This window comes from Leuciscus leuciscus (assembly GCF_965113295.1).
Source record: "Leuciscus leuciscus genome assembly, chromosome: 9".
Classification (NCBI taxonomy): domain Eukaryota; kingdom Metazoa; phylum Chordata; class Actinopteri; order Cypriniformes; family Leuciscidae; genus Leuciscus; species Leuciscus leuciscus.
The window spans coordinates 41,652,085-41,670,594 of NC_138733.1; the positions used below are offsets into that span (position 1 = coordinate 41,652,085).

General features: G+C 38.6%; 1 protein-coding gene across 5 annotated transcripts in view; it reads left to right on the top strand.

Annotated features, from left to right (window-relative positions):
• Positions 1-18,510, top strand: part of stx1a (syntaxin 1A (brain)) — a 50,248-nt gene that overhangs the window by 18,715 nt on the left and 13,023 nt on the right. For 3 of the 5 annotated variants that reach the window (XM_082178980.1, XM_082178977.1, XM_082178979.1), the window contains exons 2-6: positions 6,797-6,874; positions 7,696-7,795; positions 12,726-12,800; positions 13,535-13,611; positions 13,713-13,821. In XM_082178980.1, the coding sequence (XP_082035106.1) occupies positions 6,797-6,874; positions 7,696-7,795; positions 12,726-12,800; positions 13,535-13,611; positions 13,713-13,821 (439 nt within the window). The remainder of the gene's footprint in view (positions 1-6,796; positions 6,875-7,695; positions 7,796-12,725; positions 12,801-13,534; positions 13,612-13,712; positions 13,822-18,510) is intronic. The other 2 variants (XM_082178981.1, XM_082178978.1) reach the window with 1 other exon arrangement.

Below are 18,510 nucleotides of genomic sequence, written 5' to 3' on the forward strand. Positions count from 1 at the left end.
TTTCTTCAGGGTGTTGTCTCCCTGGCATAGATGCAGACACATGTCACAATGGAAGACAAGCCATACAATCAACGCGGTTTCTGGTGAGTGGTATAGGGGCTCACATTTTCTGGGGCAGACTGAACTTCTTACAGCTCATCTCGCCTCTCAATGATCTGCTGAAGCTGATCGCCACTCAGTCAATCAGCGCCACTCTCATATCCATCTCACATAAAAACACCTCCATCAGGAAATGCCCAGTGTTTTTGCGTGATCCTTCTGTCTTAGGTTGTCCTTTTGGCCTTAAGATCTTACCCGTCTTTGAAGTAATCACTCGTACACACTGGTAACCGCTTTTCCCCATTACAGAATCTGTGACCGTTTTCTTCAACATAATCTGTTGTTTTCTGGAGCTTAGGAAAAGGCGCATTCAAGAGTCATCAGAGCCATTCGGACTGCCTACTAGTGTTAAACAAAGGGAGACGGATTAATAACAGCAGTATTTAATCACTTAAATTCATTAATCATTTTAAAGGCAGCAACCTAGCTGCTTAGATTGTAGTCAGTGAATTTAGATCACAATCGTACATTCAGTGTACTGTTACTTCTGTAGCCGGAGCCATCAGCCCTGTTTTATGGTGGAGGCTAAAATGAGACAAAGTCACTGGTCCTAAAATAAACAAGTTCAAAACAGTATTATTTTAAAGACTTCTTTAAAGTCTTTCAGTTTTACTTTTAAAACGTTTTAAGTATAAATTGCCCTTTGAATGGCAATGATTTCCTTTAACATCTCTGTGTCTATGATTTTCAACTGAAACACTGTGCTTTACACAGGCTCAGACAACAGCTTTCAGCTGATATTGAATGAGAGAGAGAGACTCTTGAGGCATTCAGGACTGATACACTGCATTCTCATAAACTTTTAACTTCAGACTTTATCTACCATCTTAAGGCATCTTTTCCATAAATTACATGTATTGTAATTTAGACATTACAAATTTCCACTCAGAATGAGTCTCTGTTGCACTGAAACTGTGGCAGTTTCAGTCACAGCACATACCAAATCCAGATAAGCAAACCTGTTTTGGCCAATTCACAATCTTATCTTTTGAACCCAAAACATCGGCTGTTGGCTCTTTTCATAGTCAACAACAAGCTTTTGTTTAATCAAATGCCTTTTTTATACATTTTACATTTTGCAACTGTTAATCCTGTAACACTGCTTCTGCTTATTTTTTCTTAAAGAAATAATAATTATTCTAGTTCTTAATAACGTTTCAAATTTCATTTCAATTTTTAGTTGTCAGATTTTCAATTACCATAATTTAATACCCGACTTCAATGTTTTCTCTAGGAGTTTATCAATCTGCTTCTATGGTTCATACTATCTTTTCAGACTGCTCTCTCTGCTTGTCATACATTTTATGATTATCACTATAAATCATTCGTTAGATTTGTCTCTCTATATCATCTAAAACCTTATCAAAGCGTTTCATTTCAAAACACAATCATCCTTTTAGTGACCGGTACTTTTAAAATATTTTGCAACTCATTTAGCTCATCTGTAATTTTACGTCAACCGGTACTTTTTATAGTTCTTTTCCTTTCAAAAGGAATTCCTTACACTTAGTATCTTTCAATCTTCTTGACAACTTTCAAAAGTTTATCTATCAAATTTCTTTTCTCCCTCATTTACTTTTACAGTCATACAGTGGGCATTTTACAGTCACTGAATGACCTTCGCTGACCGCAATAAAACACTCTTTGTTATTCTACCTACAGTCTTATCCCTGTGGTCTTTCTAACATCTCCACCCTACTTTACACCCCTGAAGCAGAGTGTTCTTATTCATGAAATGCAAACAGAGCCCCTGATAAGTTCTCTGCATTTTCCCCCACTGTCCGCTGCAAATTCAATTACAATAGCCGAATCACAATCTTCATCATATTAACACTGATCTACTTTCTAACCCATATTAACACAGACTTTTCTTTAAATTTGTGTTAGTTTGGCACTTTCTTTGTTTGGAGCCAGTCAAAGTTGATCTTTCCAATCAGAATCAAACTTTTACAAAAACATAATCTGCAAATCTCTTTAAACTGAGAGCTTCAGAGCAGAGCTGCTTACAGCATTTGCTCTCTTTTGTATCAGGACTATTCAGTTACTCTTCATACAGTATAAAGAAATTTAGCATGTCATTAATTTCATTAACACTGGTTTGATAGCTTATTCAAATGGTTAGTATGCAGATTCAACTTAATATTATCATTATTCAGTCCCACTTATCTCTACTGTTCCACAGAAATCACAAGATTCCTCAAATCTTGTTCTCAGTCTCTAGCCGCTTGCAACTTCAACTCTTGTTACAAAAATATGGCAATCTACTCTTAAATAACCTTGTTTTCATAACATTAATACAATAAAGCACATCCACATCATTATTATTGGCAGAACATTAATTTTCATAAGCGACATGGAAAATCAAAATATTCTAAGCGGGTTTCGCAAAGTTTCTGATTAACTTTTAGTCATACGTGTCTAGGGAAATTATCTCCAACAATTTCCTTTATAAAACAGACAATGTCCTTGTCTTTCAATGACTTAATTTCAACAAAATATCTGACTTTGTACATTATTGATTTCCAAAATCTTTGGACATAGCTGTCTTTACATCTATCTAATTGTGTTATCATCAACAACACTGATTACAAATCAGGTACATATTAACATCCGGAAGCCGGCTTAATAAGCTAGAACTGTTGCTATACTCCCAGCATAACTGGACCCTTTAGGTTCAAAAAGACAATGGTTGTCAAAATAAACATCATTTCAATAATTATTTTATCTCTAAAATATAGAATTTTTCCCGTTCTGCTTAATGAAACATTCCTTATCTTTATATCATGTTAATCCCTGTTAATCATACTCAATGCCTTATTTTTATCTAAAACTCACTTTTCATACCATTTCAACTTAATTTGACTTAATCAGGCGTTCATAAATATGAATTTTATCTTCCCCTACATGCCAGTTCCTTCTGTATCTGTTCAATCCAACAATTCACTGTTTGTAATTTCCATCAGGAAAAACATTCTCTTTTCCCTACATGCCAGTTCCTTCTCCTATCGACTCTGTTCTTTTTTATCTGATTTTCCATCAGGAAAAACTTTCTCTTTTCCCTACATGCCAGTTCCTTCTCCTATCGACTCTGTTCTCTTTTATCTGCTTCTCTTCCATCCAACAATTCACTGTTTGTTCACATTTTTACACTCATGAACAAACTAACGTTACAACAACTCTTTGACTAGTAACGGATAAATTGGCACTTCAGAAAAACCCTGTACTTTTGCCCATCTCATACGCTCATCATTTACAACACTGCTCAAATCATCAGTCATAGCTTTGCTCAAAGTTTCATCAGACACACAAAAAGATTTGCAAGCAGTTTCTTCATTGCAGATAGCAGAAAGAAAATCAGTGTATGTGTTTGTGTGTGCGTCGTGTGTGCGTTTGTTAGTACAAATATTTTCACTTCCCCTTTGCTTAATAATCATCCATTTCCCAATTTCTTGCATGCATTTCTGGCCGTAATTTTTCCATTTTACAGAAAACCGGTGTGTAAAAATGGTCTACTTTACTGTTAGATGACTCCATTTTGGCTGAATCTCCCTTCTGGATTTCACAACTTCGACACGTGTCTTACAATATCTGTCAAACGTCTTCGACAGATCCGATCTTTTTTCGTCACCCAAAATCGGTCGGGTTTCTGTAATTACGTTCCACTCAAAATCTTCCCATAGGCCTAAGCACTTTCTAGCGCTCTATTAATTCTGATTTGATGTGGCTCTTCCATCCACTTGTAAAAAAAATTTTTTCTCAGGTTACAGAGATTTTGAGTAAAACTAACTAATCAGCAATTGTGATTATCTGAATCACCTGTGATTATCTGAATCACCTGTGGCACTCCCGTCCACCTGTGGAACTCCCGTCCACCAACGAGCTAAGTGTGGAAAAAACCGATCCGAAGCTACTTCAATTTCTTCCCCAAACAATTGTGATTATCTGAATCACCTCTCGCTCGTACCAAAGCAAAACTCAGCCAAAATGGTTCACGTTCACTCACAGTCATATCAGATTACACCACACAAAATAAAATAATTTTAACTGTCTCTTACCCGAGATGCTTTTACTGCCTCCGAGTTCTTTCTGAATCCAGTGGGTTCCTCCTGGCCCTGATAGCAGTTTTGGCTCTTCTCTCTCAATTCGGCGAGGTAAGACTAAAGCCTTTTGTGCTTTAGGGTGATCAGTCCGTCAATCCGCTTTCTCAGGGCCAGAAGAAACCTCATGGATCCCACGTTTCTGACACCAACTTGTAGAGGCAAAAACAAGTAACTAACAAAACAGCATCAGGCATAAGAGACATCAGGATCAAATTGTTCTTAAAAGATATTTATTTCTTGCAAGAAATGTTCCCAGTCTGCCCGCAGACCAGCTGCAGACGGAGTGAGACCCAGAGCAGAGGTTGGCCCGCATTTTTATAGTGTTATCTCTTTCAAAGGCTATCTCTTACAGCCCCCACTAAACAAAAGACACAGAGGAACCCCTGTGGCTCCCCTAACCCCCTAATCTTCTCACCTCTGGGTCACACACACACACCCTGCAGTTGTACTAACATCATAAAAGAAACTCAGAATACAGACAAATGAATGTATGGCATTCATTTGTTAAATCATTGAAAATAAAATACAAAGAAAATATGAATTTTTCCACAACAGCAATAATGAAAGTACAAAGTAAAAATATAATTACGTCATACAGGGCATATGCAGTAACAAAATGTTCTTCTCTAGAGTTATTTTTTTCTAGCTAACTAACGAGTTTATGAACATTGAATAGCTTTCTTGAGGTAAATTTAAGGTTAGGTGACATTGTAGGTGACACAGGAGTCATTTCGGTAAGTTGTATTTTTCAACATTCCTTCTGATGTTCATTCATGTTTATTTACTGCTGTAACTAATAGTAAAGAGGAGATGAGATGATTGATCTGTCAGCCGTATTATAGAGCACCAAAATTACATTTGTTTGAACTTCATAATAAAATCGACAGAATTTAAAAGTTGTGACTTTGCTTCATATTTAAAGTTGCAAAGCTTTTTGTGATTATTGGATGGCAGACGTGCTTCAAATGTTTAGCCAAGTTTTACGCATGCATCAGCAGAAAACAGCACGGACTAAAAGATTTTAGATTTAAGAAACCATACCATTACGGATTAAAATAAATAAATTAATATTGTCAATCTAGAGCTAGTGTCCACACAGCTGACATGTTTCACTGTCGTAGCTTATCAACGTTGTGTGCACGAAATAGTCGCTGAACAGTCGGAGAAGCGCTAATTAAATACCGGTTTCACTCACTCAATTAGAGGCATGAGTAAAACATGTTTTTCCCTCCCACCACATTCTCCAGTCTATCTCCTCTATCTTATCAATATGGGTTTCTTGTAAAAAAAAAAAAAAAAGTTTTTGGTCTGAATACATTTAGATAAAATTGCCTTTTTGTTTTTGTCCCTCCATCCATTTAGGCCATGTCCACACTAATACGTTTTCGTTTGAAAACGCATCTTTTTCTCTCCGTTTTGGCCTTCCGTCCACACTGAGACGGCGTTTTTATTAATGAAAACGAAGCTTTTTGAAAACGCACTCCAAAGCGTATACATTTGAAAACGCCGTTTTTGCGTCGTAGTGTGGACTGTGAAACCGGAGGGATTTAAAAACAATGACGTAAATTTAGTCATGTGACGCATATTGTACCAATAGATTCATGTTTATACCAGTATTGTGCCTGTTATGTGCTATTCACTTTCACACTGTTGCTAAAAAATATTCTACATTGCACACTCTTCATATCACAGTCCTGCAAAGATGACAGAATTTAGCCTACTCACACCTGGACGCATCAGTGAATGGTGAGATATTTTACTAAATAAAATTATCCTGTCAGAAGAATTGCGCGATAACTTCATTATTTATTTTTCCATCTGAATCATATCAGTGAGCTTTTGTGGGGTTTTACACATGCGCAGTAAAGGTGAATGTAGCGTTTTCAGGCGTTTTTCAAAAGTTTCTCATCCACACTGAAACGTCCGAAAACGCTAGTGTGGACGGAGAGCGTTTCTAAACGAAAACGCCGTTTTCAAATGTATCCGGATTAATGTAGACGTAGCCTTAGTCCCTATTTTTAAGCTCTCTGTGTAAAAAGGGAAAAGAAAGAAGAAAAATTGGGAAGATAGAAGTGAAAACTAATTTAAGATAGAAGAGAAGATTCACCCTTTGTGACATTAAACATTGGACTATTAGTCAATTAGTTGGACATTTTCCTCTCCTTAATTTTGTTACAATTTTCTTTACTCTAAACCCTTTTCTTCTGCAAAGTTCATCAAAACTTACTGATTTCTGTATTTTCATTACTAAAATTAAGAACTTGTTAACATCTGGGAAAAACTCTCTCACTTAAAATGTTCTGCCAAAAAATCCAGAAAATCATTTATTTCTTTTACAGTGTCCAGCTGTTCTACAGCTGTTCATCTTTACAGTGAGAAAGGATATCTGACATATCACATAATCATCATCTTCACCTCCTTCCTCCATTCTATGACCAATTCCCTCTTCCTCTGTCTGTGAAACAAAAAAGCGATCATCACTGTCATCACCAATACTAGCTGTCTCAAAACTACAAGTGACTTCAGACTTCCCCACTTCAACACTCTTCTCATCATTTTCCTGAACTACTTCACTTACTAGCTGTATTTCTATTCAGCAGGGAAAAGACCCGGAAGAGGCGGATGAGGTGGTCGTTGTTATTGAAAAGGGTTTCATGGACGAGTTCTTTGAGCAGGTTTGCATATTTACATTGCCTATTTACTAATGAAATACACTGAAAATCCTCAAACTTATCCAGACTATCAGGGCTAGGTTTGAAAGAAAGAGAGTTGAGGTGAGGCACTATTCGCAAACGGCCTTAGTCTTTTGTATTTACTAACTAACTTACTAACTAATTAACTAAAGGCAGGAGAAACAGGGGTATTCCAGAAAGCAGGCAATGTGACTTACCTGGATAAGCTAACCTTACTTTCTGGAATACCCCCCTGGAAAGACGAACAGGAACACAAACCAACACAATAAACGACGAGAACATACAAAGAACTGAACCAAACAACAGGCTAAATGAGGAATAAAACAAAGTGGGACCAATCAATCAACCAATGAGTAACTATGGGACCAAAAAAAATCCAGAACTAAACACAGAGATTGAAACTACACAGACAATACATGACACAGATGTCCTGAGTTCTACTGGGTTCTGTGGGTTTATTTTTTAATACATGTTTAACACATGCATACATTTACTATGATTTAGTGGAGTGGATAGTTTAGCTAAGTCTGGTTTCACATATGATTACTTGTGTTTCATGTAGGAGGCACACTGCATCTCTGTGTTTGAGTTTCTGTGAAATTACATCTTTCTCTGGGTCTTATTCCTTCACCATAATGAACATTGAGGCTGAGGTAGAAGTTTAAATCCTTGGTAATTGGTTGAAGCTATAATGTGCTATGATTGTTCAGCACCACGTGGTCATTATCTGATTGGCTTGTATAGATGTGGGTGTTAATGACAACATGAGTTTGATCAGTTCTGATTTCCCTCTTCTCTCTCAGGTAGAGGAGATTCGAGGGTTCATTGACTCTCTGACAGAGAAAGTAGAAGAAGTGAAAAGAAACCACAGCACCATCCTGGCCTCTCCAAACCCAGATGAGAGTAAGAGCCTGTCACACACTCACGATAAAGTCTCTCATCAGAAGCCTCCGTAAAGTCAGAAACGCACATGGAAAAGATCACAGTCCTGTCATTCAGCTTCACCGTTACAAAACATCTATGTGTCTCAGTAAGAACTGAAGTGATATTTTCTCTCGGTTTCAGACATAACAACAGACATTACGAGTTGAATTTCTGTGTGTGTAAAAGTCTGTACAATGTTTACTCAATGTTTAGTGCATTTGTATGCAGATTTTGTTACTACATTGGTTACATAATTTCCTATATCATTCTCTTGCCTTTCTAATATTGCGACGTGTTTGCAAGACAGCTGTATTTAAAGGGGTCATAGCATGAGAAATAAAATTTGCCTTGATCTTTTGACATATAAGAGGTCTTTGTATTATTAAAATATCCTGCAAGTTTCATAGCTTAAAACTTCCTCCTTGTTATAAACATAGCAGTTTTAAATAAAGCTCCCAAAACGGATTGTTTGACATTGTGGGATCTGTGATGTCACATTGGAGAAACATATTTGCATATGCTCGCCTCCAGAGCAAGACATCGACCAATAATTATACATCATCACACCATAGACCCCGTCCACTGGCGTTCAGTCTCTTAACGGCTGACATTTGCCTACACTGGATGTGAGCTTTGTTTCAAAAGCAAATAGAAACCATTATAATCGCTGAATGCGCATCTGTATACAGTATCCAGTGTAGACAGCGTTGTCTATGCTGTATACAGATGTGCTTTCAGTTTCTGATACACTCAACTTGCTTGAGTGAGTTGACAAAAGGACAAATGGAAGAGTGAAAGAACGTTGGCTTTGACCGTCCAATTTTAACAACTGGTTTGTGTCTTAGTACAGACTTAAAGGAACACTTTGACTTTGGGACTTTAGCTTATTCACCGCATCCCCCAGAGTTAGATAAGTCCATACATACCTTTTTCATCTCCGTGCGTGCCGTAACTCTGTTTGACGCACCCACCGCTAGCCTAGCTTAGCACAAAGACTGGATGTAAATGGCTACAGCTAGCATAATAATCCCAATAAGTGACAAAATAGCGCCAACATTTTCCTATTTACATGTTGTGATTTGTATAGTTACAGTGTGTACAAATAACAAGGTCATATGAGACACAGCCATTTTTTAAATGTTTAAATACTGGGAACTATTTTCTCAGAAGGCGAAGCACTGCTACTTGGGTGGAGTGAAGAGCGCAGCACCCGAGAAGCGCCGTGGTGAGGAGCAGAGAGTTCGCTCAGAGTTGGAGTAATAGAGTCAGCAATTACTAGATAGTAAATGCAAAGTTTACATCATGGGTGTTCGCTGTATTGTAAAGAGCTGCGACAATAAACAGGGGAGACCAGCTAATACCATGATGTTTCATACAATTCCAACGCTGACCTGATGAATCAATAGCTACTTGCTCTGTATATAGATCCAAACACACCTGTAGACATCATCAAGGACTATCGCGTTTGCTCAGAACATTTCACTGAGGACGACTATTTTGAAATAGTGTCATTTTGACTATTTTCATTTTTGAGAAACAGTGACCTTGTTTGTGAAATAGTAGGCTACTCCCGTTCTGATTCTCCCCTCGACCTCGGTCTGTTCGACATCTTGTCTATCAGCTTCCAAAGTTTGTAACTCCTCGTCTGTGTATTCTGGCTCAAAACGATATGGTTCTGGATCTTGGTTTGATACCAAATAAAAATCCTCTGACAATTCCTCAAAGTCAGCCATGATCACGAATCACGTTCGCTACTAGCTAGTTAGTCACGTTGGTTTTGTTGACGGAACGGCGCTTCTCGGGTGCTGCACTAATCACTCCGCCCAAGTAGCAGTGCTTCGCCTTCTGAGAAAATAGTTTCCAGTATTTAAACGTTTAAAAAATGGCTGTGTCTCGTATGACCTTGTTATTTGTACACACTGTGACTATACAAATCACAACATGTAAATAGGAAAATGTTGGTGTTATTTGGTCACTTATTGGGATTAGTATGCTAGCTGTAGCCATTTACATCCAGTCTTTGTGCTAAGCTAGGCTAGCGGTGGGTGCGTCAAACAGAGTTACAGCACGCACGGAGATGAAAAAGGTATGTATGGACTTGTCTAACTCTGGGGGATACGGTGAATAAGCTAAAGTCCCAAAAAGTCGAAGTGTTCCTTTAAGAATGATACCAGCATCTGAAACAAGTGGATGGTATATTTTAATGGCGTCCCGGATCGTGTCAAAGGATTATATGTTTGTTCGGAGCATGTTGTTTTGTAAACGAGGCACAATATAATGGAGAATTAGCAAAGAAACTTTTGTTGACAGATGAAGCAGCCGACTGTATTGGCTCTGACAGCAGCTGCATTACAAACTGTAAGAAAATGTAAGATAACTTAACTTAAGGTATACCATTGCTAGGCGTGTTCCCCGAACCATACCTTAGGAAGCTGCTTAAGATGTACCCTCTTACGTGTGACGTTACCCGGTGCTGTCCGTGGCGATGCTGCTGAATCTGCTGATATCAACGGCTGGAGAATCAATTATTCTCTCATGCAGGAGCTGTTTCACTGCATTATGTGAGAAAGTGGTGTTCTTTATAAAAAGAAGCACTTCAGAAAAAGTTGAAATTGCATTTATTAGGACTCATGGGATATTATAAAAAAAATTATCCAAACTATAATAGCCTATAATAGCCTAGCCTACATATTTTAAAATTGTATCATATATTGCTGCCATAATAACCATTTCAAATTTGTACGTGCTTTCTTCTCTTTCCCATTTTTGAAATATTGTTCATCTAACGTACGGTGTTCGGCAGTGATCAAAAAGGATTTAAACAGTGAATTTTTAATCTCTTCTTGTAAACTCAGAGATGTGGATTCAGACGGCGGTTATATTACCACACGACCTGTTTGTCAAAAAACAGTAATAATTTGGCCAGGGATTTTTACGCGGGTTGGATGAGAAAAAACACTGATATTATGGATTCGGACGGCACTAAAATCACTTCCCCTTGTAAATGTTTAAAATACCGGACGAGCCCATGAGAAAAAATTAGTGTCCGAATAGGACTTAACTGACAGTAGCCTATGCTTTCACTGGCCTTTAAAAGTGCTCTTTAATTAAATTAATAATATAATATATAATATAATTAAAATTCTAACAACAATCAAATGACAATTTTATTCTTTGCATGAAAACACTTGAATTAGCCTAATTGAACACTGTCTGGGTGTATTAAAACTTCAGAATTATATTCATATAGCCCTGCAACAGTGATAAGGTAAAGCTAAGAGTGGTCCAGACCAACCTCACGAACGTATGACTTACAGAAGGTGTACTTAACTAAGAACGTTTCGGGAAACACGTATTAACGATAAGGTACAGCTTAAGGTGTAACTTAAAGCCACACCGCGGAACTTTTGCGGGCGCTAGGGGCGCTAGACCTGTAACTTTCACGTCTAGCGCCCCTAGAGGCCACAAGCGCCGCAGCACTGTCGCAAAAGCCTAGAAGACATCCACTTAATAAATTAATTGCACAAAAAGTGAACAGAAAATAATGTCTGATCAGGTAAGTCGCATAGACCAGGGGTGCACAACCCTGCTCCTGCCGATCGTCTGTCCTGCACAGTTCATCTCCAATCAAACACACATGTCTTTAATTTTCAAGCGATCCTGAATACGTTAATTGGTTGCTTCAGGTGTGTTTGATTAGGGTTGGAGATAAACTGTGCAGGTCAGGACAGTCGATCGGCGGGAGCAGGTTATAGACGTTTTGTACCTAAAACTAAGTTTAAATTTTTTTATTGCCTCAGCCATGTCCGCGAGCCGAGCAGGCGGGAAAATAGTAGCAAATGCCTCACGTGACGGCCGTAAAGCGATACGTTCTCCAGGTCACATGACCTGGCCAACGACGGTCCGTCTTCTCCAAACTTACATAGGCGGTATTTCAAGAGGGCAGCCCCGATCGGAGCATTAATAGTGTCAAACGCTGTATATTGGCCTGAGGAATCATTTAAAATAACTCGTATGCGTCAACTCTTTAGGTCACAAAGTCCACGGTGTGGCTTTAAGAACGACGTAGCGTTAAGGAGGTTTCGGGAAACACAGCCCTGAACACTCTCTGTGCAAGCAGATGTGGTCCAGCTGTAGACGTCACACTGAGCTCTTGTCTGGTCGGGTTGTGCTCCTGTGACTGACACACTAAATGCCAGTGTTCTCCTACAATCACAGCAGGGCTACTCTGTTCTTTAATTTACCCACAGTAAATGACTGTACTCCGTACTGACTCAGGAAGTATTGATGGATAGCATAGCACTTCAGTCTCACGCTCGTTTCACAGAAGCAGGAAAGTTGTATACGTCTAAGAAGGCATGAGGGTAGATGTAAAAGATGCATAAATTATGAGAACATTTCTGGGTGTACTGTATTTTCTTTTAATACATAGTACAGAATAGCAAAAGACATGGGATTCCTATGATACATGAGAATCTATTGATATATATTCTATAATGCTCTCATATTTGTATTCTTCCTTATCGAGTTGAGGGTTGCAATCTCCCCCTAGAGGTAGTGGTACTACAGAATGTCAAGTTAATGTTAGTTCTCCCTGAGAGTTTCTCTAGATAAGAAGCTGACAGAGCTTCTCTCTTGGGGCACTTTTAAGGCTATGCCTGTCCCTGGGACTTCCCTAGTTATAGTGCATTGAAGCTCAAGTATCTTATTGAATGGTGCCACTATTGTATTAAACGTTAAATTGTATTAAATGAAGGACATCTTCAGTGTTTCTAGAAGAGTTGGAAAATAATGTTACCTTATTCAAATATGCTGAATAGTTCAGGAATATTGGAATATTTCAGGAGTTGAAGATCAGACATGATGTGAATATAAACATTCTGTGTCTCTCTCTTTTATTTTCTAACAGAAGCAAAAGCAGAGTTGGAGGAGCTGATGACAGATATCAAGAAGTTGGCTAACAAAGTGCGCTCCAAGTTAAAGAGTGAGTCCTTCATCCTCAAAAACATGCATTTAAACTGCAACTATAGTCATGTGACACACAGAAGCATCAGATAAACAATTACCACATGACTTCAGTGCGCTCTCTCTTCACCTGCTAGTCACAGCACTGGCTTTGTTCTTAAAACTTGTGAGCTGACTTACTCAAGAGATGAGTCTTTGGTTTAAAGTTGAACTGTGTGGATCCTGAATAGTGCTTAAGGAAGGCTATTTCTGAGTTTATGAGGCAGACAGACAAGGGTCGACTGTAGATTTTCTGATATTCTGGGTATCATTAACTGGCCATAATTTTGCGATTGCAAATAATTTGATGGACTTGATAAGAGCTTAAAGCTTTATAAGTAATTAGCAGTGTTTTTAATGTGTATGAAACGCAGTAGACAGCAAATTTTAGTGAAGCTTCAGCTGGTTCTGTAGCTAATTCAGGAACCCTGAAGGAAATTCTCCAAGTAGTGCATTACAGTAATCTAATCTTGAGTCATGAACACATGAATGAGCTTTTTGGCATTAGAAACAGAGAGCCGTTCATATCATTAGCATTGAGCGATTGTGGTATCATTTGATGCATCTCTCCCACAACATCATGGCACTGATAGCAATACACACAATAACACATTCCAGAGGGATTTGGAACAAGTTTGGTTCTTATTTCTTGATCATTACTGTCTTTAGAGCATGTGAATGAATAACCACAGGGCTGTCTCCTCTTTTTTTAAGGTATCCAGCTGACCATCGAGCAGGAGGCAGTAAACAGTGAATGCCCATCAGCTGATCTGAGGATACGGAAAACACAGGTGAGACTCTGCATGCCAACACGTCAGTCGTGATGCTCGCTGATGACGGGCAGATACATGTGGTTTTGTGTACATTGTTATAAGTGCTCTCTGTTTTTCAGCACTCCACCTTGTCACGTAAATTTGTGGAGGTGATGTCTGATTATAATGCAACACAATCAGATTACAGGGAACGCTGTAAAAGACGGATACAGAGACAGCTGGAGATTAGTGAGTAAACACACACACACACACACACACACACACACACACACACACACACACACACACACACAGGTGAGCCAGGTGGGGTTTTTTCTCTGAGAACGCAAGGGAGGAAGTGCCTCCTCAAAAACGTTGGATGAGAAAAATAAAACAAAATGAATATTATGCAATATGAGATTAAGAAGACGTTGTCTTAAATAATATTAACAGGCTATTCATTAAACCTGTTTATTTGCACTCAGAAATGCTTTGGACATTGCAAAATTCCAAGGTCAGTTATTCCTCGATAGGCTAATATATATCGCTGCATAATAACCGCTGATCTGAATAGTTGATACTGGCGCTTCTTTCATGTGTCTTGTACATGAATGCTGAATCCTAATGTCTCAAAACATTTTTATTCAAAAGCAGCCATCTTACGCCTCAGTTATCAACTATAATTACTAGGGGTGTAACAATATAACATTATTTCGATAGATCACAAAATGTGACTTCTGTATGTGTATGGAGCGGCTTTATTGAAGTCTTCCGAAGAGACATGATTGCTTTATATGATGAACAGATTAAGTGTTGCAATTACCCTGTGTCTATGTTCAAGGACTTTTATTTTTATATTATTTTGTCTTGATGTGCCTGTGTTCAGTCCCTGTGGTTTAGTTTCCATAGAAACCCTTGTTAATCTCCATGACGACTAATCACCTTCACCTGTCTCTCATTAGCCCCTTATCATCTTGTGTATATAACCACTCAGTTATCTTCTGTTCATTGTCTTGTGCTAACATTTCAGGCTGGTATTTCCCTCTGTATTATTTCTAGTGTTTATTTAATGTGATTTCATTGTTCTTCTGCGTTAAGCCTTTTGATTTTGGATCTGTCAAAGCAAGACAGCGCGTGACAGAACACAAGACCTTTATAACAAAGTTCGGGAGAAGCACATTCAGATAATCTACCCAATCAGTGCGAGAGGAGGCGTCTAAATATTTAGTGATTGGAAACCGAGGCTTTCTGAAGCGTTTGAGGGTTTCATTAAAAATTGTGCTGAAAAACGGTTCATTACTCGAAGCTTTTAACACAATGCGCATTAGCGACATCTTGTGGTCAGACTTGTTTTCTCCACCATATCTAACAAATCATCGAGGAGTAGAGGATATACGGTTTGAAAAAAAAAACACTTGACCAAACAAAGCTTTGGAATTCTGTGACATACAAGAGTGGAACTAATCTGGGATCAATCCAGTTCTGTCTAATATGATCTACTCTCTGTGATCATTAAAAATCCAATAGCACTTTTTTGTAAAAAGTAGGGGTGAAACCCTGGTGTCCTGGCCAAATTCCCTCCATTGGCCTTTATCAGTCATGGTCTCCTGATTATCCCCATCCACAGAATTGGCTCTATCACTCTCTCCTCTCTCCACCTACAGCTGGTGTGTGGTGATGTTGTACTGTGGATGCTGCACACTGGTGGTGGTTGAGGAGAGATCTCCTGATATGATTGTAAAGCGCTTTGGGTGTACAGTAGCACATAGTAAAGCGCTAAATAAATTACTTATTTCATTTAATTTTCATTTCAATTTGTGCAATTGAGACCTCTTAAATATGTTATGTTCTAATAATTTTGGCCACCACTGTATAATCTTAAAATAAAAGTTAGGCTGCTCACTGTGAGTAGGCCCTGCACCCTAGGGTGGGGGTGTAGGGCTATCTGCATGCTTAGCCCTAAGGTGCATCAATATTGAGGATGTATTGATGATGTACGCCAGTTGTTGAGTACAAAGCTAGCATCGAACCTGGAAAAATATAAACATCAATACAATCATTGAAGAAGAATTATTATACGCATTAGCCTACCTTAGTAGGGTATTCATGTCGAAATGTACTCTGCGTTTGGGCCACATCCCGAGCTCAGGGCGTCTCCTCGGACAGAACGCCTAAAATACATATTCTGTGAACGTACAATTTCTGATTATATGTAAGTGCAGTCTTGTATCACCCTGAAGAGGTTTCTTTTGCATAACTGTACACTAACTCTACTAACTGTACACTAGTATTCTTACCGCGTCCCCCTTTTTATCACCCTGAGCCCCCCAGTTTGGAAACAGCTGGCCCCATTTGGGCCTTTCTGTGTCATTGGCTTCAAGCTGGAACCATAATCATCCTGCCAGCTTGGGTGAAATACCGCTTGTGTTTCCAGTCTGTTACTGCCTACCAGAATAATGTAGTAAAGCTGGCCAGCTGGGTCGCCCAGCACTCGAAACACACACACACACACACCATGACAACGTCCGCAGTGAAGGTCTGTATTTAGTGAATTCAGTGTTTAATCAAATCTGAGTCATGGTACATATATATCAGAGATCTGTGATCACGTCAGACTGTTCATTATTAACTCAGTGAGCTGCTAAATTAGAGATTGTCGAGGAGTAACAATGGTGTATGTCACCTCATAGTTTCAGGCTAGTGATTCTCTATTCTTAATTCAAAAAGGGCAGCCGTTTCATCAGTAGATTTTTTTATTTGTTTAATTATCCATAATTGCAGTCTTAGACAAACATTTGCTCCATTTGTTGTTGTTTTTTGTCATTTGACCTTTGCATCTTGACCTCATAGTATTGTTAGCTTGATGTTCCCATTTGAGTGATTTCCACATAAGGCACCAAATTATGTTGTGAGTTTTGGTCACACATCACTTAGGGTGAATGTGAGAGTGTCAGATTATCCCTCTCTACTTTTATCTCGGGGCACCAGCTGAGGAATTTCTCCTTAACAATTATCAACACAATGAAGACAATTAGTAAATGAATACCATGAATGGATAAAGAAATACAATGCACAAGATGCAAACTGCCATAACTGAACCTTCTGGTGAAAATAACTGGTGATGAGTGCAATATTCTTCAATCATTTAGTGCACTTAAACCCTGCCCATGCAAGCTCGTGTTTATCAGCCTGCACTTATGCCCACATCTCAGAATCCAATCATTAACTGATCCACAAAGCCAAGTCCCCACCATACACTCGGATGATGTCACAATAAGGAAGATACAAATCTACCATTTCATTACGGCTTTAACTTTTATTATTCCAAATCATTAAACAATCTTGTATGATCTACATTTATCAATTTTATTAATTAAGCAAGCATTCACATGTTTGACAAGATTTGTATGATGCAAGGAGTGAATAGTTAAGCACATAAGCTAAGCTGGCATGAAAACATGCATTTTGAATCAATAATAGCAGAAGCAGAAGAAATCAGCCCGAGGACACAGCTAAGCACAGCTTTTATGAAGAGTGTAGGTTTGCATGTTATCCTGAGGTTTGCTGTTTGTCACATGACCATACTTTTGGATTGACTGTTCAAACCCAGCAAAATATAAATAAATGCATGCTGCATCGGGGTAACTCTCTCCATAACTAGCAGCTTGCGATGTGATCTCATTTGTTAAAGTCATGCATTCTAATTAGTTACTTTTAAGCCATATTGGCTCAGGCACAAAGAACTTGGTTTATGTCAACAGTTACTCAAACTGGGTTCACATTGCTCAGGTTTTGCAAGACATTAGGCACGTTTCCATTACAAATTTGCGGAAAACTTTTGCAAAAAAAAAAAAAAAAAAAATTCTAAATCTCGACACAAAAATATTTCGAAATGACGGCGTTTCCATTAACCGATGTTATGCGACTAAAACTTAATTTTTTCCTCTCGCGATCAGTAAAATCATTCCAAAAACCATGGTAACGGAGGTTGGTAGGTTTATGTACTATATCCCAGCCACTGCACTGGCCATTATTATTAATCGAAGGAGATGTATGTGTGTTTTCCAAGCATTAATGGTGAGGAACGACCCTTATTATACTGTGAGCGGCACATATGAGGAGTTTCTGGGTGTTTCTCCCTCATTTCTGCTTTGAGGTCTTGATTGTGGCATTTATTTGAGGTTTAGAATCCATTGTTCCTGTAATTCTTTTGTCTTTTATGAATTTAATAAAGAACTCTGTCTCGTATTCTGTCCAAACACACCGCGTAATCTACGTCAGCTGACTGTAAATGCTCAAAAACTGTTTCCATTGCAGTTTTGCGAAATATTTATTTTTCGAATTGCCTGAAAAACCTCCTCATGCGAGTGTGAAAACTTTTTGGCGATAAATGCGAGTTTTTGCAAAATTGACGTGTTTCTATTGGACAATTCCATTGGCGGCTATTGACATTGCTAAAGTCACTAGTAAATAACTCTGATACAGATACACATAAGTCTAGTCAATCCACTAGATGTTAAGCCATTTGGCACAGCAGGCCCAGGCCACACATTAGCCGTGTTTAAGTAAAGACCAAACGTTCGCTTCTGTCATGCTTATTTTGCAATCTCGCTAGTTTTCAGTCAGCTGGTGAAATGGTTGTGTGAAGTGGTTGTATGGAGGCGTGTTAAGGGTGGGTTTTAGGGTAGCGCTGTGGGGCTACTGGCCCGACAGTGGAAACACAACTTGATTTTGGATTTGGTGCTTGAGACTCGAGGCTACTGGCCCCACCCGGTACACTGTTAGCCCTGGCTCGCACTGGCCCGACAGTGGAAGAGCGGCTATATTCGCAAAAATCATCCAATATACATTGTATGTGTGTCAATTTATTATTTTATACATCAACTACTATAAAGACAAACATTTACACATATGCTGCTTAATGTGCTACAGCACAAA